A 26463-nucleotide genomic window follows, 5' to 3' on the forward strand; every position below is an offset into this window, starting at 1 on the left:
GTATACTAAAGCACACACACTCATCGCCTACTGTGTCAGTGAATACTTAGATTAGGGGAGGACTCGACGTACTCCACCTGGCACGATTAGCGCTATCTGGCCAGTATATCAGAGCGGTACGGTAGCAAGCAGAGGACAGGCCGGTACGACCAGACGGTTGACAAATTTTACGTTCAGTTGTTCGCGCAATCTGGCCGCGAACGGTTCGGAAAATCTCCTTTCTTTTTGTTTGAGCTTTTGGTCTTAACCGGTGTTTAATAGTGAATTTTAAAGGTGAATATTTGAAACTTTAGTCTAAAGAATGCTGAATAATTTAAATACTGGTGTAAATTGAACCTTTTACACTAAAACCCCCGTTTACGCGCAGGCGTTACGCTTTTTGTTTGGTTGATTTCTCGAAAACAGTGTAATGTTTCTACATTCTTTTGAAAGGAATTTGTAGATCTGCACAAGACGTATAAATCGCTTCAACAAGTTTGCAAAAATATTGCGTCGTTCCAAAGAAATTGACGAAATACAAAGCGTAACGCCTGAGCGTAAACCGGGGTTTTAGTGTACTAAATTCACTATTGCTAACTAATGTACCAAGTTTCAAGTGCCCGTAATAAGTGGAACAACTCGGGAACAACAGCTTCGGTTGAGTTGATCAACCTCTGGCCAATAACATGGTGTTTTTCGCAGACACTACAGTAAAATTCAAGTGTTTGAAGTAGCGATTTCAAGTGCAAGTTCAACAGTAGTGTCTTTATTATTTTACATTGTTTATGCGATGAAAAGGACAGGTCGTCGATTTCACGCTCAAAAACACGTGAGAATTTTATTGGTGTTCGAAAAACAATCCTTACTTTTGAAAATAACTGCAAACGAATTCATGTGGTAACAGATGTTCAATCTACAAAATCAGTCGATATATAAATGTGAATTTCTCAAGTAAACATGTTTACCTCAAAACCTCTCCTTTTTCGTGTCTGCACAGATTGCCGGGCGCAAATCGTATCCCAGCACAATGACGGAAGATAATGTGAGATCCAACCCGGAGCCCGCGCCGCCGGCGCAATTTGTGGCCAGCGATTTTAATTCCACGTGAGTAACATTTATTTGCTTAATTCATATTTTTTATATTTAATTTATTCCGAACATCATTCTTGTATGAATTTTCCGCTGACTGCCAAAATTATTTTTAAGCTTTTCAATTTTTTAAGTTTCTAATCAATTCTTATTTTTTTTTCAATTTTAATTTTTAATGTTTACAATTCTTTATTTGTTCAGTTCTTCAATTCGTAAATTCTTTAATTTTTCAAAAATGAAGCCTTCATTTTTTTTATTCTTCAATTCTTCAATTCTTCATTTCTTCAATAATTCTTCAATTCTAGATTAAATTTTCAAAAGGTCTATCTGCATAGGAAACCCATGATGGATAGGTTGTTTATAAAATTTAATCTGGAATTCTTCAATTCTCTGATTAGTTTTCAAAAAGACATAAGAGCCATTGGTAAACAAAGCACTTTTTGCATAATTATTCGACCTACACGGAGAAAAAAGAGTTCCCAAAATCGTGAACAAGCGTTCATGAAAATGGGAACCACGAACAAAGTGTTCAAATTTCATGGTACCATGTGTTTTGAAAACTTTGTTCGAGGTTCACATTTTCATGAACGCTTGTTCACGATTTTGGGAACTCTGTTTTCTCCGTGTACTTACGAAAACCAATTTAAAAATGCTTGGAATTTTTCATCTACACGTCCTTCAAACGTCCTAAACTTAAAACAAATGAAATATTGTTTCAATTTAAATAAAAACAAAAATAAGGACCGTAGGTCACGGTGGCTCTTACGGCTTTTTGAAAACTCACCCGAGAATTCTTCAATTCTTCAATTCTTGATTAAATTTTCAAAAGGTCTATCTGCATAGGAAACTGCATAGGTTGTTTGAAAATTTAATCTGGAATTCTTCAATTCTTCAATTTTTCAATTCTTCAATTCGTCAATTCGTCAATTCGTCAATTCGTCAATTCGTCAATTCGTCAATTCGTCAATTCGTCAATTCTTCAATCTTCAATTCTTCAATTCTTTAATTCTTCAATTCCTCCTTTCTTCTTTTCATCAATTATTCAATTCTTCAACTCATAATTTCTTGAATACTCTGTACTTTTTCTAATTTTTTTTTTGTGTTTCACACGAACTTTTCAGAGTTTCACAAAAGTTCTGACAAATTAGCTCGCTTAATTTTTCATGTATTCGTCAAATACATAGTAAACGCTTCAGTTTCGTCAAGGTATTATAGAGAGACTCCAACTGAACACCCTCTAATCGACAGAATTGAATTTTAGTGATTTTTTGCCAAAAAATAAAGTTTGAAATTTCGGGCTCAAATGATGTAATTCCGGCCTTATAAGCCAGGCATCGCAATTTTTTTCGTTTGAGGCGCTTGGTTTCTGAGAGTGTTTCATTGAATCAAATTTCAAACTTTCAACTTTATTTTTTCGCCGAAAATTCACTAAAATTCAATCCAGTTGATTGGAGCGAGTTCAGGGAGCTCAAATCTATGAAACTGAAACTGAAGCGTTTACTGACATCAACTTCAAAAAATTTGAGTTTTGCGGAACAACCTTAATATTTACAAACAAAATCATGCTGGCATACTTTTCAAAAAGCAACATTATAACCAAACTTTAAGATTGATAAAAATACAGTTTTTCAGATTTAAAAAATTAAGAATTTAACTCGAAGAATCTGCAATGATACAACCCTGTTTGAATGTTACTTCAGACGCGCTGTCAACTTCAGCTGACAAAATTGATCGATTAATATATCGTCCAATAAAACAATTAGACACTTTCGTAATTGATGGCTGTCGCCTCAAATTCGTACCTACGTTAGGTCATCATGCGTTCGCAAAAAATGTCACCTTATCTCTCGCCCTTTAGTATACACTCAATAATATAATTCCAATTAAGCCAAAACGAATCAATCTCCCCCCTCACAATTTCAGCACCAAACTCGCCGATAATCCCGTCGACGATGAAGAGTACAACCCGTTCGAACACCGCCAGATTGATAAACCAAACAGGTATTTCCCATAAGAGTGTCCCACTGACGACGACCGCACACTGATAAGAGCCAAATTGACAGTCGCACAATCGAATCAGTGAAAGCGTCGATAAGGAGCGACTACGTCAGCAAGCATAAATGTCCTAAAATTGTGTTGTCTTATTTATTTTTTTAGCACGAGTGGCTCTCTAATCCATCTACTCAAAAGTTCCTTGGGAACCGGCATCCTGGCCATGCCCGTGGCCTTCAAAAATGCTGGTCTCCTGTTTGGTGCCATCGGTACCGTGATAATCGGTCTCATCTGTACGCACTGTGTGCATATTCTGGTATGTCAATAACTCTCAAAACTTAGTTTTAACATCGTAACAGTGTTGCCAGTTTTTCAATTCCAATAAAGCCTTGCATTCGGTCAGCCTTGATCCGTAATTAGAGTTAATCCACAAATCTTTTGCAACAATTTTATTGTGAGCTACCGATAACAAGAGACCCCCGCAATCAATCATAAATACCTGTCATCACTTCATGCCGACCACGTTCTTGTTTGATAAGCTTGTCAATAAAGCCATAAAAATGCGAACTTCAAGCGGTAAACGCGGTTCGTCACTTGAACACTCGCACAAATCTTCCTGTCAAATCTTATCGATTCGACGTCATTTCGTCACCGTTGTACCATCTCCACCCACGTTGACACAACATTCCTCAAACCTACGACAAGACAGCACGACGGCGACGTTCCCCTTGAAACCGGTCAACCCGTTCCAGTTCTGATTCATAGCACTACTAATCAATTTTCGAGTTGAGCCCAAAAGTCCCACAATGGGCCATTGAAAACCAATTTGTGACTTCAATGGCTTCTATTATCATTTCGATTTATGGCTCGCGCAATCTTGCGACCTGAACCGCCTGTGTGTGGTCTCTGCCAATCAATCGTTTATAGTAGTTGATAGGAAGGTTTGCTACCGTGTGTATCTACTGGATTGTAAAAAAATGTAAAAAGTTTCAAAACAAATCATTTGAGCAATTGACGAAAGTCATTATCTATTGTCTTTGTGATCTATTAGATTGTGTGACGAAATAATAATTGTTTACACTTGAAACTTAATATAATATCAGTTCATTGATTCATATCAAAACAAAAACATTATGCGAAAAAAATCGACTGAATTGTCACATTTGAACCGAGAACGGTTTGAGCAAAAATTTGCCTATCAAGCAGACAATTTCTATTGTAATCACTTTTAGGTATAAACTGCTCACACGCAGACGGGACTGTTCCATCGTCAGTAGCTTAATATCGCCGTGTCGATTATGGCGGAATGATTGAGGATAATCAACCGCAAATGAACCTTAGCGCAAGGGTTGTTTTGTCAGCAAAATCGAGGAATTGTTCGCTGTTTGCAAATTTGCAGCTGAGTTGATGACTCTGATATAATTCACTTTTTTTCGTTTCATATTTTTCAACCAAAGTTTCTTGATTTCCAAAATTTGATGAAATTTATAAAAACCTTGAATTCGTTGTAAATGGCCACAAGGGCAAATATGAGTTTTTCCATTCTTTCAAACATGAACATTTCTTTATAAAGTTGGATGAGAATCCCCACATATTGAAGAGAATTTATATCTTTTTTAAAAATAAATCATTCATTTTTGTTTCGATATTAATCATGCTTGCAAACAGTTCATTAAAAAGTTCGCTAATTTCTTATCAACATAATTTATTCTGATTTTAATAATATCTTCGATATTTAATGTATATTTTTCAACATCAGTAGTTCTTTACAAAGTTTTATGAGAAAAGTCTAAAATCAAAAATATTTGAGATAATTTCATAGTCTTTCAAAAAAATTCATGCTGAATCATCATATGTACGAACATGAAAATGATGTCCAGCCATAAAGTAAAACCTATACTTTTCTTTAGTAAGAAAGGCAAAAAGGTCATCTTTCTGAAATATTTATGTGATTGTGATAATATTTATGTTTCAAACATGAACAGTTCTATAAAAAGTTTCTGTAGTATTTCTATGAGTTTATTCAATCTTACTAACATGAGCTGTCTTGAATTCAAATTTGTTTTTTAAATGAAATTTATGTTCTTTGAAAGTAATGTATTCTGGTTTCTCTAATATTTCTGAATGCAAAAACTTTCCTTCAAACTCACTTTCAACAAATTGTTTTTAATTGTTTTATGACTAGTTGTATGTCAAACATATTCTTTTTAAAATCTAGTTACAGTACTTGTTCGGTAACTGGGCTGAGAACGTAGCCCACTCACCGAATGCTGCTCGCTAACTGGGCTGAACGAAAAATAACGAGGGGATCACCGATTCATAACATTTTCCTGATGAAATATTAAAATAAAAGTTACTCAAATGTATTTCCAATGCCAATCATATGTGTCCAATCATATGTCTTCAATTGTGCCTTGAAATTAAATAAATGTTTGAAAAAAGTTTTTTTTATTTATAGAACATGATTATTGCATCCGTTAACCCCTCGGTCGTTTCGGTTTGTTTGGTTTTTTGACGTTTGTCTGCTTTTTAACTGGGCTAAGGCCCAGTTATCGAACGCCCAATTAAAAAGCAGCCCAGTTAAACAACGCCCAGTTACCGAACAACTACTGTATTTCAGCCAAATCTTTTTTTTTCTAAAAGAATTTACTACGTACTTTTCAAACATGACATATGTGGCATTTTTGATGATTGAAATCTACAAGATATTTCAACTGACATAGGCTTAATTCGTTGGTTATTAAAACAAATTAAGATGTCGTTGTTTTAATTAGAACAAATGCATAAATACAAAGTTTAAATGTATGTTTATGCAATATGTATCTTTTTGCTATTAATATTTCAGTTAGTTAGAATATTGATCACAATCTTTTTTAAAGCTAAAATTTAAAAAAAATATCCTTTATTGTATCCTAATCTAGAATATAATTTGGACTTATTTTATAATATAATATTAAGTTTTCCCAATGAAATAACAATGTAGTATAAGAAATACCTACAATCAGGCCTGCAAAATGTTTCCAACCCTGCGTACACCTGAAGCAAACCAAAATGTCAGTTCACTGCTAGCATCTGACTGTAAGCCTACTGTGTCTGTTCAACCACTGCCGCCTGACTCGTGCCGGTCGGCTGCTGGAGAATGAGATACGTGAAAAATGAGTTACACTCACTCAATTCGTGTCGTATGACTGACTCGTAAAATCCTCTCTAAACACTATTTTGACTATTTTTAAACAACTGAATGGTTCTATACTGTGCAAAACACTTAAAACAACCATAACTTATGTTCAAAATTACATTTCCACGCATAAATACCAACTTTTTGTGTAAAAACTTGTTTCTTCATGTGTGTGCGTGCAACGTCGAATGAGCGTTGGTCGACTACTGCCTCGCATTGCAGCTGCTCAGTGAGCTAGGGCACTCACGACTGAGTCGGGTTTGTTTATGTCACGGTTTTGCGTCAGGACCCCTGACATTTTCAGCTCTGCCTACGATCTTAATATGTGCTCCAGAAAACTTCCATAAAAGCTAATATTACGCACATGGATGTTTTTTCTTGATATCAGATATTCAAATTAAATTAAAAATGCAGATTGAAACAGAGCTAGTATATCTGTTTTTTATTATATATTTAATTTCTGGCTATTTTTTTAAATTGTATTGTTTAAAAAATCATAACTTTGTCAAAGATTTTTTGCCCATTCTGGAAATTTCTGAAAAGTTGGCATTTAATGTCATGTTTAATGTTTAATGAAAAAATAAAAAAAATTAAAAATAGTGTTTTTTTCAAATTAAGTTTTAGTGACAAAAAGTGAAATTAAAAATCACCAAAAAAATTTTACCGTGTATCATTTTTTTTCAGTGTAGTCCATATCCATACCTACAACATTGCCCAAGACACCAAATCGACCAAAAAATTCCTTCAAAAGACACAGATTTTTGAATTTTCACATATCATTTTTGTATGGACAGCTGTCAAATGTTTATGGAAAATTATATGGACAAACTAATGATGCAAAATGGCTTTGTGGGCATACCGAAGGCACCAAAAAAGTTACAGCTGGATTAAAAAATACAAAAAAAACGAATGACCAAAATCTCAGAGAATTGCTCTTTTAATTAGAATCGGTACTTCAAAACAAATTTAACAATTAATTATGAGTTTTGCTACAAAGTTGTTAAATTGTTAGTTATTGAACATTTTTACTAAACATCTAGCAATCACATTTTTCAAGAGTCAAGAGTCATTTTTCATCAATGATTCAAAAAGACTGTTAAATTGCTGATTGATGAATTGAATCTAGGGGCAAAATAAAAAAAACTGAATAGAAATATTATTTAATTTAGCTGAAAACAATTCAAAATACAAATTTCTGATTTGATTTGAATTTTATATGCGATGCTTGAAATAGTTTCGAACTTCAGATAATCGAATAAATGCGTTGCCTTATGATGGATTGTTTAGTTCAAATATGACCTCAAAAGTGCTCTCTAAAGTGGTTTGGAAATTTCAAATCCAAAATTATGGCCAGAATAATGAAATATTGACTAAAATTGGGTCGCGAAATTCGAATCTTGTAACAACAGTAAGAAAATAAAAATTACGATAAAAATGTCCATGTCCATGTCGGTTTTCAGAATTTCCTTAGACACATTCGTATAATCGAACTTCGGATAATCGTGTCTGTACTGTAATCAAATAATTCCATATTCATAAAAAGTAACTAATTGTGTTTTTCAATCACTTGGTAAAAGTTTCACGCAATTTCAGTTATTATTTATGCAAAAAAAAAACAAATTTTCACGCACATTTTTTTTATTTTTTTTTACATGACTCAATTGTCTTTTAAATTGACAAGTCACTCTTCCTAGAACTACGGAAACACTCAACACTCACCCCTGGTCCGCTCTGAATACCAATTGCCGAATTATATTCCGTGCAAAAGAGTAACGCAAATCATAACAAACAAACAAAAGATCCAGCACTTCCGATCACATTCTCACCGGCAGCATATCTGCTATAAAGTAGCTACGCGCGTACAATCTATTACGATCATCACAACGAAGACAACGAGGAGTCATCACAAATCACGGTAAAGTGGCGAATTGTCGTATTTTATGACCGGCGTTGGCCTTTTACGCCGCGCCACGCCGACTCACGTGATAAAATGAAGAAACATATTTCTTCGCAGGCTTGGCAATTTCGCGCCAAAATGGCAAAACCGTTGCTGCTCTAGTTTTATTGCGTGTTTTTAAAGAGAGATTTGACATTGAGATAACCCGAATTCGAAGCAGATTCTAAAAATTGCAGTAGGTACTCGGCTCAGCTAAGAATCAACATTGATAATGATTGATGCGACTCCATAGACAATTCACTTCAAGCTTCTACTCTACCGGAAATGAGATTTGAATTAGCATTAGCATTAGCATTAGCATTTGGAGGACGCCCCACCACCGGAAGGCTCCACAACGCTTATCCCACTGTTTGGTCTGGTTGTGTTAGACCCTCATCCGGAACAATAATCCAACACGGGAGATACCATGTCTTCATCTTTTGATGAGTGTGTAATACAGCCCAGGGCATAAGGGGGTCCACGCCGGGTCCAAGCTATCCTCGGGGAAATGAAGGAATGTTAGTAAACACCTATCTAAAGTGCGCAGGGACCCCTACGTCACCTTAGTGGTATAGATGTTTGTAGGGAGGTTTTGGACTCAATGTTAGTAGGAGAGGTAGAACCCTAGGATATACCCCGAAAGGTATTGCGGGCGAGTCAAGTAAATTTAGTTTTTTGGTTATTAAACTTATACAGATGATTGTACAGTATAAAAGATGCATGATTTATACAGTATGTAAAAAAGTATTTACACCCTTGGGCACTATATTTCTTCGCAGGCTTGGCAATTTCGCGCCAAAATGGCAAAACCGTTGCTGCTCTAGTTTTATTGCGTGTTTTAAAGAGAGATTTGACATTGAGATAACCCGAATTCGAAGCAGATTCTAAAAATTGCAGTAGGTACTCGGCTCAGCTAAGAATCAACATTGATAATGATTGATGCGACTCCATAGACAATTCACTTCAAGCTTCTACTCTACCGGAAATGAGATTTGAATCTCCGCAAAAAAAACCTGCTACGACTCATCGTAGCTCAAAAGCTCGACAAAAAAAGAAGTCAAAACAATGATAACATTTATCGTCACGTTCACCTTTGCGTGGTCAAAGCAATAACCGACGACACACGACGATCCACGTTTGAGCACATGTCGCGTCGAAATCCCCCCACCCTCAACCCCCTTAAGTAACTGTACTTCATAGTAGCCATTCAGTGTATGTAGTACTCATCCCTCATTAGCATACCGCCCAGGTTCAAGATCGCCATCGACTAGACTTTGATTGCCTCTTCCTTAATCACACAACTTCCGAGGGGGGCGTTGAACCTGACTCCTGCCTCCAGGAAGTGACCTTCACGCCGCCCCCCGGTTGAAACGCGCCGTTTCGCTATAAATAGTTGATAACCCGTTTGATCATCTGCTCATATGCTTTATTACTCGCTCTGTCCTTCAGGTCAAAACGTCGCACGATGTGTGCAAAAGACGCGGATACCGGTGCTGGGCTTTGCCGAAACCGCCGAACGTGTGTTCCAGTACGGACCGGTGAAGCTTCGGAAGATGGCCAACTTTTCAAAGTGAGTATTAGGTTGAAGTTGAAGAAAATGTATGAGATTTATTTTTCAAACACTTACTTAAAAAAATGCATTTTTAAAGATTTTTTGGAGATTTTTTATGAAAAAAAAATCCCTCAAATTGAGTATAACATAATTTTAAAAGTGTCTTAAGCTGATTTTAACATCAATAATAACGACAATTTGCAGTAAATTCCCGGTGAAATATCTAAACTTTTCTGGGCCGTACAGTTAGACCGTTGAAAATACATTTATTTTCATGTTCATGTCCCTCTTCTCTGGCATTTTCTCAGGTTTTTATTTTTCAGTAGAGCGTCCAATTTCCCGTCCCGGGAAAAAATTTCCCGGGAATTCCCGGGATTTCCCGAAAAAAAATATTTCCCGTTTCCCGGGAAATTTGTAAATTTCCCGGGAATTCCCGAAATTCAAGCGGAAGTATACATTTTCTTAAATTTTTGGAACCATTTTTTGAAAATGCTCTGATAAAATAATGAATCAACAAACTCAACATGATTTTGTTCAATGAAATGTATTGTTTGGCTTATATATAATTAATCAGATTATCAGAAATTATGATATCAGAATTATTCCTGATTATATCAATTTTGAAGCAACTGGGAATTGATCTCGCTTAGTGAGTATTAAATTATTACAATTAGTTAGGCTTTTAACAGATCGATGTTATTTCATTTAAACAATATTAACTCCTTACCTCCAAATTAAAATTGAGATTTTTACGATTTTGTTTACCATGATCAAATGAGATGAAAATCGAATTTGTGCAAAAGAATTAATTCAATTGGTTGAATACCTAGTACTAAACAAATTACAATTTGAAGTAAAAGAATTATGGAGCACTGGTGCAACTCCAGGTGTTAGAGAGTTGGATGTGAAAAAATAGAAGACTTTTTGTGGAATGAAGTTAATTTATCGTATAATGGTCATTAAATGACGAACGCGATAAGTGAAGGATGTGCGAGAGTTCGTGTTACGGATTTTCAAAAAAATAAAATAAAATAAAAATGTTTTGTTCCGTCACCACATGGCGCAGTTCGGCAGGTTTAGTGTAGTTTTATAGGAAGAAATAATAGAAATTGTGATTTCATCACAAAGACGGAAATCTTGCAGGTGGTATTCATGTGTATGTGTGTGTCTGATTGATTGCAGCAGAGAAGGTAAGAGACACGACGGTCAACAGAGTTATCTACGTGTGTATGTATTGCGTGTACGTACATGGAAAAGATTGAGGTTAAATTTTGAACCGGTCAGCAAAACTCTTGGGGCAGAGGTGGAATAAAACACGTCTAGCGTGGGTTACGGTTTAGAACAGTTTGAAAGTTTATTTAAACAATCCTTAGCAACTAACTAACAGGGATCGGTCGGTTGGTTGCGGGTCGCGCGCTTACTTTTTTACAAATTTGCTAGTGATTTTAAAGACGTTTCCGGTCAAAGTGTAGCTGGCCTTGTGCCGAAAGTGTCCTAGATCGTTTATCCGCTGGAGGTTTTGGTCGATTGCCGGGTTTCACGCAAATATTTCGATTTTTCGTTGAAGTTTTCTGAAAGCAGAAAGGCATTTCTCCTTCAACATGTGTTGTAGCGAAAACATCACAAATACAGTCATGGAACGTGTAAGAGTGTAGTGGTTAACTCGCCGGAAGAGAGAAAGAAAAAATGCGCTCTGCCTGGTGTAAAGTGCTTGTGGTTTCACCACGGGAGTTTGAGTTTCTCTTTGGGTTTGAGAGAGAGATTGCTGTTGTGTTTGTGCATTAGGCTCGCAATTTTTTTTTTGTTTTCGTGGATATGCAGCATGATTTGCGCGGAAAGCGTGTAGCATTTGACCGGTGCTCTGAAGGCCGTCGGCGTCGTGGGCACCCCCCATGGTCAGACGGATGGTTTTGGGGTTGTTAGAAGATGCGACCTATGTTACGAGAGTAAGAGAGAACTAACCCACGGTTGTATGCTGTTTAATGCTGCTGTTTCTCGAGCATAGAGTTATCTAAGCCCGATCTCACACACACTAGCACACCATTTGTTTTGCTGGCCGGTACAAAATTTAACCTCACTTTTTTTCGTGTACGTACACGCAATACATGCACACGTAGATAACTCTATGGTTCAGCTCGGAGACAACGCTCTCAAATCAACCAGTTGATGTTGAGGGAGCTGAGAGTGGGAAAGTCATCAATGTATTGTGCCTTCAGGTAAGCTCGTTACCGTCTATGCACGTGTGTACGTGCATTGAACGGTGGGCTTAAAAAGGTGAGTTTTTGCTTATTTTGTTCAAAATTATACAGCGAGTTTTGGTTGATTTTTGATGGATGGAAGCAGGGAGCATGAAGAGAGGCAGCTCCCCTTTTTGTGCTTGTGTTGGCAGCTGCATTTGTTTTGCGGAGAAGAGACTGCTATTTCAGCCCTGTGACTTCAGCGCCTGTAACGAGGTGCTGGACGACGGTTCAACGCTCGTCCGTCACCCGGAGAGGTGAAGGCGAGATCGATCGAGCAAAGGAAACGCGACACACGGCCTGCTGTGACCCGGGTGAGAGCGTTCTTTGCATGTTGTGTGTGTGCCGTTCTTGAATATCCTACGAATGAGTTTGAGTGAGTGCATGTTCGAGAGAGTAAATGTGTTTGTATGAGTGTTTACTCTCTTTTTTTTCATGAGTGTTTATTCTCTTTCGGGTCTTGTTTGTCTTCTTTTATCTAATCTCGCTGTGATAATAGAGTTATCTAAGCCCGATCTCACGCACACTAGCTTACCATTTGTTTTTGCTGGCGGGTACAAATTTTAACCTAGAAATCCATCGTGTACGTACACGCAATACATGCGCACGTAGATAACTCTATGTTTGAGGATGTTTGACAATGTATGGGATTTAGGGACCATCCATAAACCACGTAGACAGTTTAGGGGGAGAGGGGTTATATTTTTTTTTGTATGGACAATTGACCACGAGGAGGAGGGGGGTTGAGATTTCCAAAAAGTGTCCACGTGGTTTGTGGATGGTCCTGGATTTAAGTCTCAAAGTAACCCTTGGTGTGTAACCTAGTATTTCCAGAAACGTTTTCGTAAATTTTTTATTAGTTATTTTTATTTTTTGTTAGTTTTCTGGTCGCATAATTCTGTTGTCGTTGTGACGTGTTTGTGTGCATGAGGTGGTGTGGTGGAGGGATATCAATTTAAAATATTCCATCATCAGTTCAGTGGCAGTGTTTGTTTGCATGCGGTGGTGTGGTGGAGGGAAATATTTAGTTCTGTGCTCTCTGCCGATTTACGTCGCGGGCGTCATTGTTATCCGAGCATTCGTTGGTGAAGGTTGTCTGAATCAACATGACTCGTCGCGTCCCGGCGCAAAACGCCGGCAATATTGCCCTACCTGTGGCTCAAGCAGGCAAAAAAGTGGGAATTTCCAAAAGGAAGGTTGAGGCCTCAACTGATGGCCAAAAACGGGGATTTCCAAAAGGAAGGTGCTTTTGGAAGTGACATCGAACAGCAAAAAGACGAAAAAGAGCGACGGTACTGTACCGATGGATGAGGAGGAGGAGAACTCTTCATCGCACGAGGAGCAGCTTTTGAAGAACAACAAGTTCGCTGGACTGCCTGACGAGGACCAGGTAGCGGAAGCAAAGGAGAATGAAGTGAAACAGCGAAAGGAGAAACTGCCTCCTTTTTATGTGAGGCAATCAGCAGCAACGATCGACTTTCGTGCGGGGCTTGTTGAACTCATCAAGTCTGGGAAAGTCCAAGGCAACATTCGTCTGTGTCAGGACGGATTTAAGGTGCTGGTGCAATCCAGGCAGCACTATCAACTGGTCAAGGATTACTTGACCGAAAACGAGGCGGAGTACTTTACCCATGATGTCGTCATGGATAAGCCGTACAAAATCGTCGTCAGAGGTCTGTACGACATGCCAGTGGAGGAATTAGCTGCCGAGCTAAAAGTTTTGAAACTGGATGTGTTGGCCGTGCACAAAATGAGCCGACGCAACAAAGACATCAAGTACCGTGACCAGCTCTACCTGCTGCATTTGGCTAAGGGATCGACGACGCTTCCTGAGCTGAAGGCAATCCGAGCGGTTTTCAACATTATCGTGTCGTGGGAGCGATACCGACCAGTGCATCGTGACGTCACACAATGCTTCAACTGCCTGGGCTTCGGGCACGGAGGTAAGAACTGCCACCTGAAGCGTCGTTGCGCCAAATGTGGTACTGATGCGCACATCACGTCCCAGTGCATCCAAGATTCGCTGGTGAAGTGCCTCAACTGCAACGGTGAGCATTCGTCAACCGACCGAAAGTGCCCCAAGAGAGCTGAGTTCGTGAAAATTCGGCAGCAAGCATCGACGAAGAATCAGCCTCAGCGTCGTAGAACTCCTCCAGCCCTGGTGGAGCAAAATTTTCCACCTCTTCAACCGCGACGCCAGGTCCCGAACTTGGCACCGTTACCGTTGGATCCCAGGAAGAGAGCTGAGATGAATCATCCACGGCCGGGTTCCAGCCAGGAGCCGAGACCGCCACCACCGGGCTTCAGCCAGGAGCCAAGACCAACCCAAGAACCAGCAGTTGAGGAAAATGGTAATGATCTTTACACCTCAACCGAACTCCTCAATATTTTCAAACAGATGTCCGCTGCACTGCGTGGATGCAAAACCAAGACCCAGCAGATTGAAGTGCTGACCTCGTTCGTCATCCAGTATGGATCGTAGGTCCCTCAAGCTGCTGAATTGGAACGCTTGCTCCATTAGGAGGAAGAACTTAGAGCTGGTGGATTTTCTTCGCGAGAAGGAGATCGACGTAGCTGCCATCACGGAAACTCATCTGAAGCCCGGTGAAAAAGTTTATCTGCAAAACTACAAGATTGCGACGCAGCTCGACAGGACCACGTCTGGAGGAGGAGGTGTGCTTGTCGCTGTTCATCGTGATCTCAAGCCACGCCGGCTGCCACACTTTAAGCTGGACATCATCGAGGCCGTTGGAGTGGAAATTCCCACTTCGGTTGGCCCAGTACTCTTCATTGCTGCATACTGCCCACGTCAGGTGAATGCCAGAGATGGTTCAGCAGCAAAACTGAAGGGCGATATCCAGAAGCTGACACGGCGGAGCGCAAAGTACATCATCGCTGGTGACCTCAACGCGAAGCATGAAGTTTGGGGCAACAGCAGGAGGAATCGGAACGGAGTGATTCTGCACAACGATCTGCAAAACGGATACTACAACGTTGTGAGTCCGGATCGTCCAACGAGGGTGGCTCGGTCTGGGAATCACTCAATCATCGATTTCTTCATTACCAATATGGCTGAGAACGTGGCTCATCCTGAGGTGTTTGAAGAGTTGAGTTCTGATCACTATCCGGTGGTTGTGGAGGTTGGAGCTTCCGTTACTCCGCAGCGGCAACCAACCCGGAAAGATTACCACAACGTTGACTGGCAGCAGTTTCAGCAAGTGGTAGACAGCAACATCGACTATGATCAACACCCGGAAACTTCTGCTGATATTGATCGTTCGCTGGAGGTGATCCAGCAGGCTATCAACCAAGCAGAGGCTGCCAACGTTCGGGAGGTTCCTGTTAATTTTAAGGTAACTGATATTGACGTAGATACTAAACACTTGATTAGACTTAGGAATGTTTATAGGAGACAATATCAACGGACTGGGGACTATGACAAAAAGATTTCAGTTAACAATTTGAACAAAATCATACAAGACCGACTTGACAATATTAGAAATCAAGAATTTTCAAAACATGTAAGCCAGCTTGGGAATTATTCAAAACCATTTTGGAAACTTTCAAAAGTTCTTAAAAACAAACCAAAGCCTATTCCTCCTCTTATTGTTGAGGATTCTCCTTTGATTACATCCGAGGAAAAGGCAAATGCACTTGGGCTTCATTTTGTTAGTTCACATAATCTTGGCGCTTCCATGACCAGCCGTAAAGAAACATCAGTTGCCAATAGTATTTCAACAATCAATGACTCTACCTTTGAATTTCCTGCAGATTCCCATGTTTCTGGTGAGGAAGTCAAAGTTGCAGTTAAACAAATGAAAAATATGAAAGCTCCTGGCTTTGATAACATTTTAATCTAGTGTTGAAAAAACAGAGTGATCAGTTCTTTCAACATCTAGCCAATATTTTCAATAAATGTTTGCAACTTGGTTACTTCCCCACCAATTGGAAACTGGGCAAAGTCATACCAATTTTGAAGCCTCAAAAGATCCAACATCGCCAACAAGTTATCGTCCCATTAGTCTTTTGAGTAGTCTGTCCAAACTCTTTGAGAAGGTCATCTATTCAAGGCTTTTGGATTTTACCAACGATAATAATATAATTTTGAATGAGCAGTTTGGCTTCCGAAAGGGGCATAATACTGCTCATCAGCTTACGAGAGTAACTAAAATCATCAAGCAGAACAAGCTTGAGTCTAAATCAACTGCTATGGCTTTGTTGGATGTTGAGAAGGCTTTTGACAATGTTTGGCATGATGGTTTGATACATAAACTGTATTTATACGGTTTTCCAATGTATCTTATCAAAATTATCCAGCACTATCTTTCGGAGAGATCGTTCAGGGTTTTTCTGAATGGGATTGCTTCTGGATTATTCAACATTGATGCTGGGGTTCCCCAAGGAAGTATTCTTGGCCCACTTCTGTACAATATTTTTACATCTGATTTGCCTACTCTTCCTGGTAATGGTGTGTTGTCACTTTTGCTGATGACACTGCCGTTATTTATAAGGGTAAAATAACCAGATATTTAGTCGGCCGTCTTCAGAAGGGTCTTGACGTTCTTTCCGAATACTTTGGCGACTGGAAAATTCGCATAAATGCAGCCAAAACTCAAACAATCATTTTTCCACTTTCCAAATCGGCCCGATTTGTCCCAAAGGATGATGTTTTGATTAAAATGAATGATGTTTCAATACCCTGGTCAAAGGAAGTTGTATATTTAGGTCTCATACTTGACTCGAAACTATTGTTTCGACAGCATGTAGATAAAATATTGAAAAAGTGCAGCATTCTCATCAGGTGTTTGTATCCTTTAATTAACAGAAAATCAAAGCTATCTTTGAAAAACAAGTTAGCAGTTTACAAACAAATAATTTACCCCGTTATTGAGTATGCAGTACCTGTTTGGGAGTGTTGCGCTAGAACTCATAAATTGAAGCTCCAGCGTGTCCAAAACAAGGTACTCAAAATGGTTTTGAATGTTCCTGGCTGGACTAGATCAAGTGAGGTTCATGAATTAGCAGAAGTAAAAATGTTGGATCAGAAGATTCAAGAAAAATGTTTGAAATTCAGGGAAAAATGTGCTATATCTGAATACCCCTTGATTCAAGGATTGGTTTAGTTTATGGTAAGATTAAGTTAGTTTTAGGTTAGGTTATGTTTTCTTAATTTTTTTTTTACTTCATTGTACCTAGTGTTACAAAAATGATAAATCATATACTTTTAAAGTTATGAATATGAACAGTGTTTAAATCACGAAAAGCAAACTAAAGCTGAAGAGCCACAGCTGACCACTTATTATGTAAACCAAATGTAATTATTATAAGAAAGATTCAATAAAGTATATTTAATTAAAAAAAAAAAAAAAAAAAAAAAACGTCGCGGGCGTCGCGCTTGATTTTTGTTGCCTTTCTAGAAAAGGCACCTATGCTTATGCTTAATTTATCTCTGTATGTATCTTATATTTTACATATTTTTCCCCACTTTCCCTTTTCTTTTTCTTCATTCCTTCTTTCAAGTCGCGTAAATAATAAAATACCGGTCGTTAAACGAGAATGTCTAACTCGAGTTCATGCGTCGTTTTTACGGATTCGTTCTCATCTTACTCTGATCTTATTTTTCCGATAATTATAAATATAACGTAAAAGATAAAACCACCTATAACGACTTCGGCTTAAAATGTACCATTCGTAATAATGTACCATTCGTGATAGTGTCACTTTATTAATAACTGCTCGAAACGAAAACTTTCAGTTACTATTTTTCGCAATTCTGTCGGTCTCGTAGATTACTATTTTCGGACCTTTCCGTCATAAAATCCTGCAACACGATGAAATCATTGCAAACCTCACTATAAATTTTTGATATAATTCATTTCGAAACCACATAAAATACAATTTAATATATTGCTTAAATAGTAAAAGGAGGAACCCTTCTCACAGCGTCGTTGCTCGGAAGGCACGCCGACGCGCCGCGTTTGAATTAAAACTATTTCTAAATCAATGATTGTGTATCTTTCCGCAGCCGGCTGCCTAAGATTTTGAAATTTCAACCGATAAACAAATTGCTCATGGTCGCATCACCTACCACAGTGAATCCTGACCTCATACCCATCTTACTAACCCCTCAAAACTCATGTGATACTTTGTCGGAGACGCAGTCGATTTGGCGGTCCCATCACTCAAGTATCGGACTAACATTCCCATCCACTTCCCCGTGTCTTACCACTGGTCGTGGCCGGCGTCGGTATTGATCAGCACGATAGGGACCTTTGAAAATTGCGAAGGGGTGATGATTGGTTCCTACTTTTCATCTGTGGTCCACGGAGCAATTTTTGGGGGTCCTGGTCAATAACGAAGTAGCAGCTACGGGTAGACACCAATGCTATGCTATGCTAATGAAGTTAATTTATCGTATAATTTAAATCATGTTGCATAATAATACAACAAAAAAACATTGAAAAATTACTTTCTATTGTTTGTTCTCAAAAAATGCAAAAACATATTCAAAGCTTGCTTCAAATATTTGAAAACATTGGGTTGTTTGGAGTAAAACCAACACTAAAAAGCTTTACCATTTGTTATATCTTGACAGATACATATTTCGTCTACTACTTGCAGACTTCATCAGTGTTCTGTTCTCGACTAAGAACTAAGACTAAGACTCGAGAACAGAACACTTATGAAGTCTGCAAGTAATAAACGAAATACGTATCTATCAAGATATTAAAAATATATAGCGGAATTAGAAGCAACAACTCGTCTCTTTGAATTCATATTAATGCATTCTGCTAAAACGCTCAACCAAACCACAAGAAATTTTATGATTGTGGATTATGGATTCATTTTACTCACAGTTTAAACACATTGATAAAAAATATATCTTATCAAAAACTACCGATATAAATTTTCTTGTAGTTGAATGATTTTTTACATGCAGTCAAGCTGTTAATTGATTTTCACACTTATTTAAAACATAAATGTTGATGTCCTATACAATTTTGTTGCATAATATTAATTAAAACCAAAATCATAACAATTTTCAAAAAATTTAAAATTTCCCAGGAATTCCCGGGATTTCCCGGGAAATTGGCTGAAAATTTCCCGTTTCCCGGGAAATTTGTAACCCCGGGAAATTGGACGCTCTATTTTTCAGTTGTGGCTTTCTTTTGGGAAATTTATAAAAACTGCAATATATTTGTCTAAAATTTTCCTGTCATTTCCTGTCATAGCTAATTTCTGAACTCCAAGCCTAATTATCAAAATGTTTAAACAAAAAATGTCACAAAATGTATAATGACATTCACAGTAAAAAATATGTAAATTTGGAAGGGGTAAAATTTGTACGTGTAATAATGCCACTTTAATGATGTATTATTACCTAAATTCAGACTTAAAAAGTAGCAAAACACTAAAATAGTGGTGAATTTACACATTTGTAGACGTAAAATTACACATATTTGTGACATAATTTTTTACATGTCTTGTTACAGTTGCGATACTGTTAGGATTTCACAATATATCAAAGAAATTCTAAAAAAAAGTCTGTGGTAAAAAGCTAAAAATGGTTATTTAATTGCTACAAAAACAAACGTTATTGTTATAAAAAAGTCGAAAAAATATGCATTGCAAATTTCTTTCCAAAAACTACTTTTTCAAAAAAAAAAATCATAAGTCAGAAACTTGATTTTGCACCGCCCTGAGATGTTTACCTTAGGAACGAGCAGGATCGACTCTTTGTTTACACTTTGACATTGGCCCAATTACATTGTTTCGCTAGAAATTTTTTTGAAAATTTATTTTTAAGTAAGTACAACATAAATTGTCAAAAATATTTTTTTATGTTTTATATGTGCAGATATATATTTAATTTTCCCGGGTTTTGAATTTCCCGGGAAACGGGAAACATATTTTTTGAAATCTCGGGAATTCCCGGGATACCGGTATTTTTTCAAACAGTCATAGAATCTATATTTTTATTATATTTGCTTTGTGTTCAAACTTAAAATCATAGAATCAGCTTAGTTATATTAATTGGTGATAATCTACACTTCAATCTAAACATAGACGACAGCTTTTAAATAGCTTAACTGCCCCTGATCGCATAAATGTCCCATATGCATTTTCATCGATTTCGAGTTATTGATGCAGTTTGGTTCAAAATTGTGTGCTCTTTCTAAAGAGCCTATAACATCCAGTACTTTGTTCTAGAAATCAGGAGGAAATCCAGTTTTTTCGCGAAAACTTAACACGTAGCCTTATGTATGGGACAAACTTCAAATGCGTATTTCTCAGCTTGCTGTTTTTGCATATGGGACATTTATGCGAACATGGGCAGTTAAGGGGTTATATAAATGTAAATCGGCATAAATGTCAGAGGTTGGTATGAGAACACATTTAAACTTTTTTAAATCTATTTTCAAGACATTAAAATATATATTTTCGTCTATCAACAAAATAAATTTGAAAACTTTTGGTTGTACTATTGCCAAAATATAACAATTTGAAGTTGGCAGTTTCAAAAAATGGGTGCCACGATATCTCAACACTGCTTTGACCAAATCGGCTCATAATTTCGGTGAACACTCGTTAAACTTGTTCCGTTTATTTTTAAATAAGATAAAAATATTTTTATGTTTTTCACATAAAAGCTTGAGAGCTTTTGATTCTTGCATTTTTCAGATATGCAAAATTCAAAAATGAGGCATCGTCATGTACACGAGAGGTCTTGTGAGTCTTCTCCCCAATTTTAGCCAATTTGGTCCATCCAATCTTGAGAAAAAAATGTTCACAAAGTTTGCTTTGCGCATGGCAAAATTTTGTGCTTAAATCGTCTCTTACTCAGTTTAATAATGAAATATCTTCATGAAACTTTCAGGAGTAATCATCTTTCAAGTGGATTTAATAAATTTTGTTTTTTATTCTGCTTTGGCCAATTGGAGAAAACCGGGACTAAAGTCTGAATAGTTCAATATATTCTATCCAATTTTTGGAATTACTAATATTCAAAAATGTAATAACCAGTCTTTTAATAATATAAAGAGATAAATAAAAATCACATCACCTTGGTCAAAATAAACACTTAATATTACACACTGCAAGTACAATTTTTGCAAAAAAATCCCGGGATTTTGGAAACATCAATATATGTTACAATATGCTTTGTGGAGTATATTTTTAAAATTTAAACAATTTGCGATGCCTTTTCGTTGGGTCGCAAAATTTTTCGCGTCCGTCGCAGTGTGTTTTTCGTTTTTTTTTTTTCGCGTGCGTGTGTGCGTGTGAAGGTGCGGCTGGCTTTGACTGTCCCGATGACAGTTAGCCAGTTCGATTTGCGATGCCTTTTCGTTGGGTCGCAAAATTTTTGGCGTCCGTCGCAGTGTGTTTTTCGTTTTTTTTTCGCGTGCGTGTGTGCGTGTGAAGGTGCGGCTGGCTTTGGCTGTCCCGATGACAGTTAGCCAGTTCGATTTGCGATGCCTTTTCGTTGGGTCGCAAAATTTTTCGCGTCCGTCGCAGTGTGTTTTTCGTTTTTTTTTCGCGTGCATGTGTGCGTGTGAAGGTGCGGCTGGCTTTGGCTGTCCCGATGACAGTTAGCCAGCTCGATTTGCGATGCCTTTTCGTCGGGTCGGTAAATTTTTCGCGTCCGTTGTCGGTGTGCAACAACAACAAAACCCTATCATACCATTTCATCTCGATAAACATCGTAACTCGTCGTTCGCAAAGTTAATCAGTACCTCACTAAACATCAATCATTCAAAACTCGTGAAATCATCTCAAGTTAAAAATTACACTGTTTAACCCTTCAGTTTTAATTACAAATGATTTTGGTTCTATCTTTCCACAGCCGGCTGTCTAAGACTAGACCATTTCATTTAAAATTTAACAACAGATAAACGGGAAATGTCTCATCCGCAGCCTCCGATTGCTTGCCTTGAGAATAATACAAAATACCGTTCAACAAACACTATGATTTTGGGTCGCATCATCATCTTCTATGATGAATCCTGACCAAACACCCTATCCTACTAACAAGTTTTCAGGTTCCTGGCGCTCGTGGGGTGTAAGCACAGAGTAAATCAGCTGCCCTAGTAGCAACCTGCGCTAACTAACATTCCCGTCCCTTAAAATCGAGGTCTACAAACTGACATGGCGGGCGCCGTTGGTGGCCAATGACTGTTACCTATTCGCAACTGATCTAGCTTTAGCAATCATGGTGTTTTATCTTTTCAGCGCATTCATACATGCTGTTGATAAGGGAAACACCACTAGATCGTCGAAGCCTATAATCAGTAGTGCTGAAAGGATATTACGGTTCTGTTCAGCAACGGAGGGGCAACCATGGGTGATCTCTCATGCTCATGCTCATGCTATATTTTTAAAATTTAAACAAAAAAATCTAAAATGCATTTTTTTATGCAAAATCAAAATTATCATTAAAAAAAACTTATTTTTTATAAAGAGCACCATTTCGTAGTCTTTGGCATTTTAGCTCATTTTAAAAATGTTTCATAAAAAAGGAACTCTGCAAAAAAACCAAAATATGAGCAAATTAGCTACAATTTACTTTTTTAGTCTTTTGGAGCGTTCTTTTATTACATATCGCAAAAAAGAGAAAAGGAAAAACATGACAGTAAAGGATTATTTCAAAAAATAATAAAATCCCAATTTCAACAACATCTTCCACGATCAGTTCCCTCAATATAAATGACGCTTCCGATCAAAGCGTGATTAATCACACACGCGCTGTCAAATTAGATGCGTGAGCGCGGTGACATGACAAGGCCTGGCGTTAACCTGAGCGCGAAAAAAAACAGAAACTTTCAGAAGCTATCACGACTTTTATCAACACACCGACCGGCAAAGACATCGCAATCTTCACACTTCCCCCTAAACGGCTGATCGCGGCTCGACGCGTGTCTCACCTTGATGCAATCCGCCAGCTGTCAAATGAACGCCTGTCGTGCTTTCTTGCCTCGAGGAGATTTTTGTGATAAAAGTGAATCGATTTTAACCTGTTGTAAAAAAACTAGCTGTTTTTGAAAATGCAATTTTCAGAAAACGTAAAAAAACACATGCGTCAAGATAGCACGATGGCAACGCCATGTGCCGAGTCAGGATCAAGTGGCGTTTAGGGGGTTAGACTGCAAAAAAAAAGTTGCTTTCCTAGTGCAGCCCCGGCATTCAACTTTTGGCTCGGAACAACTAGCACTAATCAAGTGTGCCGTGACAACGATGACGGCGATGGCAAATCTTGTCCCAGTCACCTCTGTTTCCATCTAGCTGGCAGATAGATTCTTCTGCGGGGGTATGTCTGGTCGATGAATCTAGTTGGCATTGACATTGGTGGGGGGCTGACATTCACAAATTATGGACAGAGAAGATAAACTACTTTGACTATAGTTGGAATGATTTGAATGATGAATGCAAATTTAAGCATTTTCGCCAATCCGGAAATATCTTGATTGGCATTGGATTTTTGCATCTTTTTCGACAGATGCGTAATCATGAGGTAATAAATTATTCGATAGCTGTTTTGAATGAAATTTGCGATGTATATTTAGATGAAACAGTAGTTCGTTGATCTACATGACCATGAACATTCAAGATATGTATATTTTTAGAACAGGGATATTATATTTTAAAATCAATAAAACCATTCACGTTTAATCATTTATAAAATCGAGCTTAAGTAACCGAAATATGCTAATTTGAATATATTTAATATATTTAAAAAAAAATGATCACTTGGGAAGAGAGTAGAAAGGTACAGAGATCGAAATGAGAGGATATTTCACAACACCGAGGGCTTTTTACTCTCGTGTTCATCTTAAGAAAAGTTCACCGAAAAACAAAAAGCAGTGCCAGTAACGAACGAATGAACACATTGTTTTGCTGATGCGCGTGTGAGAGGTTTCGACACTCATTAAATGCATCATGAACTCAGATTAATCCATGTTCTGTTATACTGTATTTTGTGTCGAATCTATGACCATGTTAAACACTAAAAATCAAATTTTTTAAAATGTTGTGTTAATTTGAGTATTTTGTAAAAAAAATATCAATATTTTTTTTTCTTCCAGACTCTTCGTGGACTACGGCCTCATGGCGACGTACTTTAGCGCAGGCTGTGTCTACATAGTCTTCATCGGCAGCTCGCTGGAGAAGGTTATCAACACGGCGGCCGACCTGGACTGGAGCGTGCGAATCTACATCCTGCTGACGATGCTTCCCGTCCTGCTGATCGGTCAGATCCGCGAGCTTAAGTTCCTGGTGCCGTTTTCCTTCCTCGCCAACATGTTTATCGTGGTCACGTTCGGCATCACGCTGTACTACATCTTCAAGGACCCGCTCGTGTTTGACGACAAACCGAACTTTGCCTCGCTCGCCACACTTCCGCTTTTCTTCAGGTAGGTTCCCTCTTGAAATACTGAAGGTTCGTGTACTGATCATGTCTCTCCAACAGTACCGTGATCTTCGCCATGGAAGGAATCGGCGTTGTGATGCCCGTCGAAAACTCGATGGCCAAGCCACAGCAGTTCCTGGGATGTCCCGGAGTGCTGAACACCGCCATGGGAACCGTCATTACGCTGTACGCCGTAATTGGATTCTTCGGTTATGTTCGGTATGGAGACGAGTCCGCCGGTAGTGTGACCCTGAACCTGCCAGCTGAAGATCTGTAAGTCACCTGAAGCGTTGCTTTCCAACGAGATTTTGACGATCACTTCTTTCCCCCCACAACAGTCTCGCCAAGATTGCCCAGCTGCTGATCGCGGCCGCCATCCTGTTCACCTTCGGCCTGCAGTTTTACGTCCCGATGGACATCCTCTGGCGCAAGGTCCACACCAAGATCCCCAAGGACAAGCACAACATTGCCCAGATTGGTCTGCGCACCGGAATCATGATCGTGATGGCCGGCGTGGCCCTGGCCGTGCCCGACCTGGAACCCTTCATCGGTCTAGTGGGAGCGATCTTCTTCTCCAGCCTCGGTCTGCTGGTGCCGTGCGTCGTCGAAACCGTCTTCCGGTGGCCCAACGAACTGGGCACCTTCAAGTGGGTCCTCATCAAGAACGTCATCTTTGGCGCGTTCTCGATCTTTGCCCTGGTCGCCGGATCGTTCGTCAGCATCGAGGAGATCATCAAGATTTACACCAACGATAACCACACCGAGTAGATGTTAGTACAAAGTACGTGCGCGGCCACGTTGTGAATGCCATCTTACATTAAGATACGCTTGGCGGAGGGTGACCATCCGTGGAGAACACAACGGGGCCGTATACAGCGGGGGGTGCAACCGAACGAATGATTTCAGCAACTGAATGCAGGGCTTTTTGTAAAGTGATTGATTTTTAGGAGGATTTTAGGTGCAGTGAGACACTATTTTATTTGTACAAAGTGTTAAATGACGAACAAAACCTTTTTAAAATAATCCGTGTAAGTTATGTAGGCGATACAATTTAATAAAATGATAAAATATTGAAATAAAACTCGTTTAGTTTTTATATAACTGTGATTTCAAACCATCTATAATAAACAAACACAAGCGCTGCCAGTCCGAAGAAAGCATCTTGAAAGGACTTGTGGTTAGATTTTACACCGTACGGTGCGAAGAACACTGTGTACACGTGCTGTCAAGCGTTGATAGCAGTTGCTGTCACAAGCGAGTGACGTTTTATTGACATTTACCTGGTAAATTTTACCATTTCCTGTTCTTGACTGAATCATTCATTGTTATCCGAGCATTCGTTAGTGAAGGTTGTCTGAATCAACATGACTCGTCGCGTCCCGGCGCAAAACGCCGGCAATATTGCCCTACCTGCGGCTCAAGCAGGCAAAAAAGTGGGAATTTCCAAAAGGAAGGTTGAGGCCTCAACTGATGGCCAAAAACCGGGGATTTCCAAAAGGAAGGTGCTTTTGGAAGTGACATCGAACAGCAAAAAGACGAAAAAGAGCGACGGTACTGTACCGATGGATGAGGAGGAGGAGAACTCTTCGTCGCACGAGGAGCAGCTTTTGAAGAACAACAAGTTTGCTGGACTGCCTGACGAGGACCAGGTAGCGGAAGCAAAGGAGAATGAAGTGAAACAGCGAAAGGAGAAACTGCCTCCTTTTTTTGTACGGCAATCAGCAGCAACGATCGACTTTCGTGCATGGCTGGTTGAACTCATCAAGTCTGGGAAAGTCCAAGGCAACATTCGTCTGTGTCAGGACGGATTTAAGGTGCTGGTGCAATCCAGGCAGCACTATCAACTGGTCAAGGATTACTTGACCGAAAACGAGGCGGAGTACTTTACCCATGATGTCGTCATGGATAAGCCGTACAAAATCGTCGTCAGAGGTCTGTACGACATGCCAGTGGAGGAATTAGCTGCCGAGCTAAAAGTTTTGAAACTGGATGTGTTGGCCGTGCACAAAATGAGCCGACGCAACAAAGACATCAAGTACCGTGACCAGCTCTACCTGCTGCATTTGGCTAAGGGATCGACGACGCTTCCTGAGCTGA

The 26463-nt window shown here is 38.8% G+C and overlaps 1 protein-coding gene across 1 annotated transcript; it reads left to right on the top strand.

Annotated features, from left to right (window-relative positions):
- On the top strand, window positions 1-25447 carry LOC6043678 (proton-coupled amino acid transporter-like protein pathetic). Its single transcript, XM_001861272.2, is given in 9 exon segments — window positions 1-273; window positions 977-1083; window positions 2992-3069; window positions 3226-3376; window positions 9624-9648; window positions 9651-9744; window positions 24044-24370; window positions 24427-24639; window positions 24705-25447. Coding segments are annotated over 8 exon segments (1395 nt in total). The 5' UTR covers window positions 1-273; window positions 977-1006; the 3' UTR covers window positions 25135-25447.
- Window positions 25448-26463: the final 1016 nt, after the last annotated feature.

Source organism: Culex quinquefasciatus, chromosome 2 (assembly GCF_015732765.1).
Source record: "Culex quinquefasciatus strain JHB chromosome 2, VPISU_Cqui_1.0_pri_paternal, whole genome shotgun sequence".
Classification (NCBI taxonomy): Eukaryota; Metazoa; Arthropoda; class Insecta; order Diptera; family Culicidae; genus Culex; species Culex quinquefasciatus.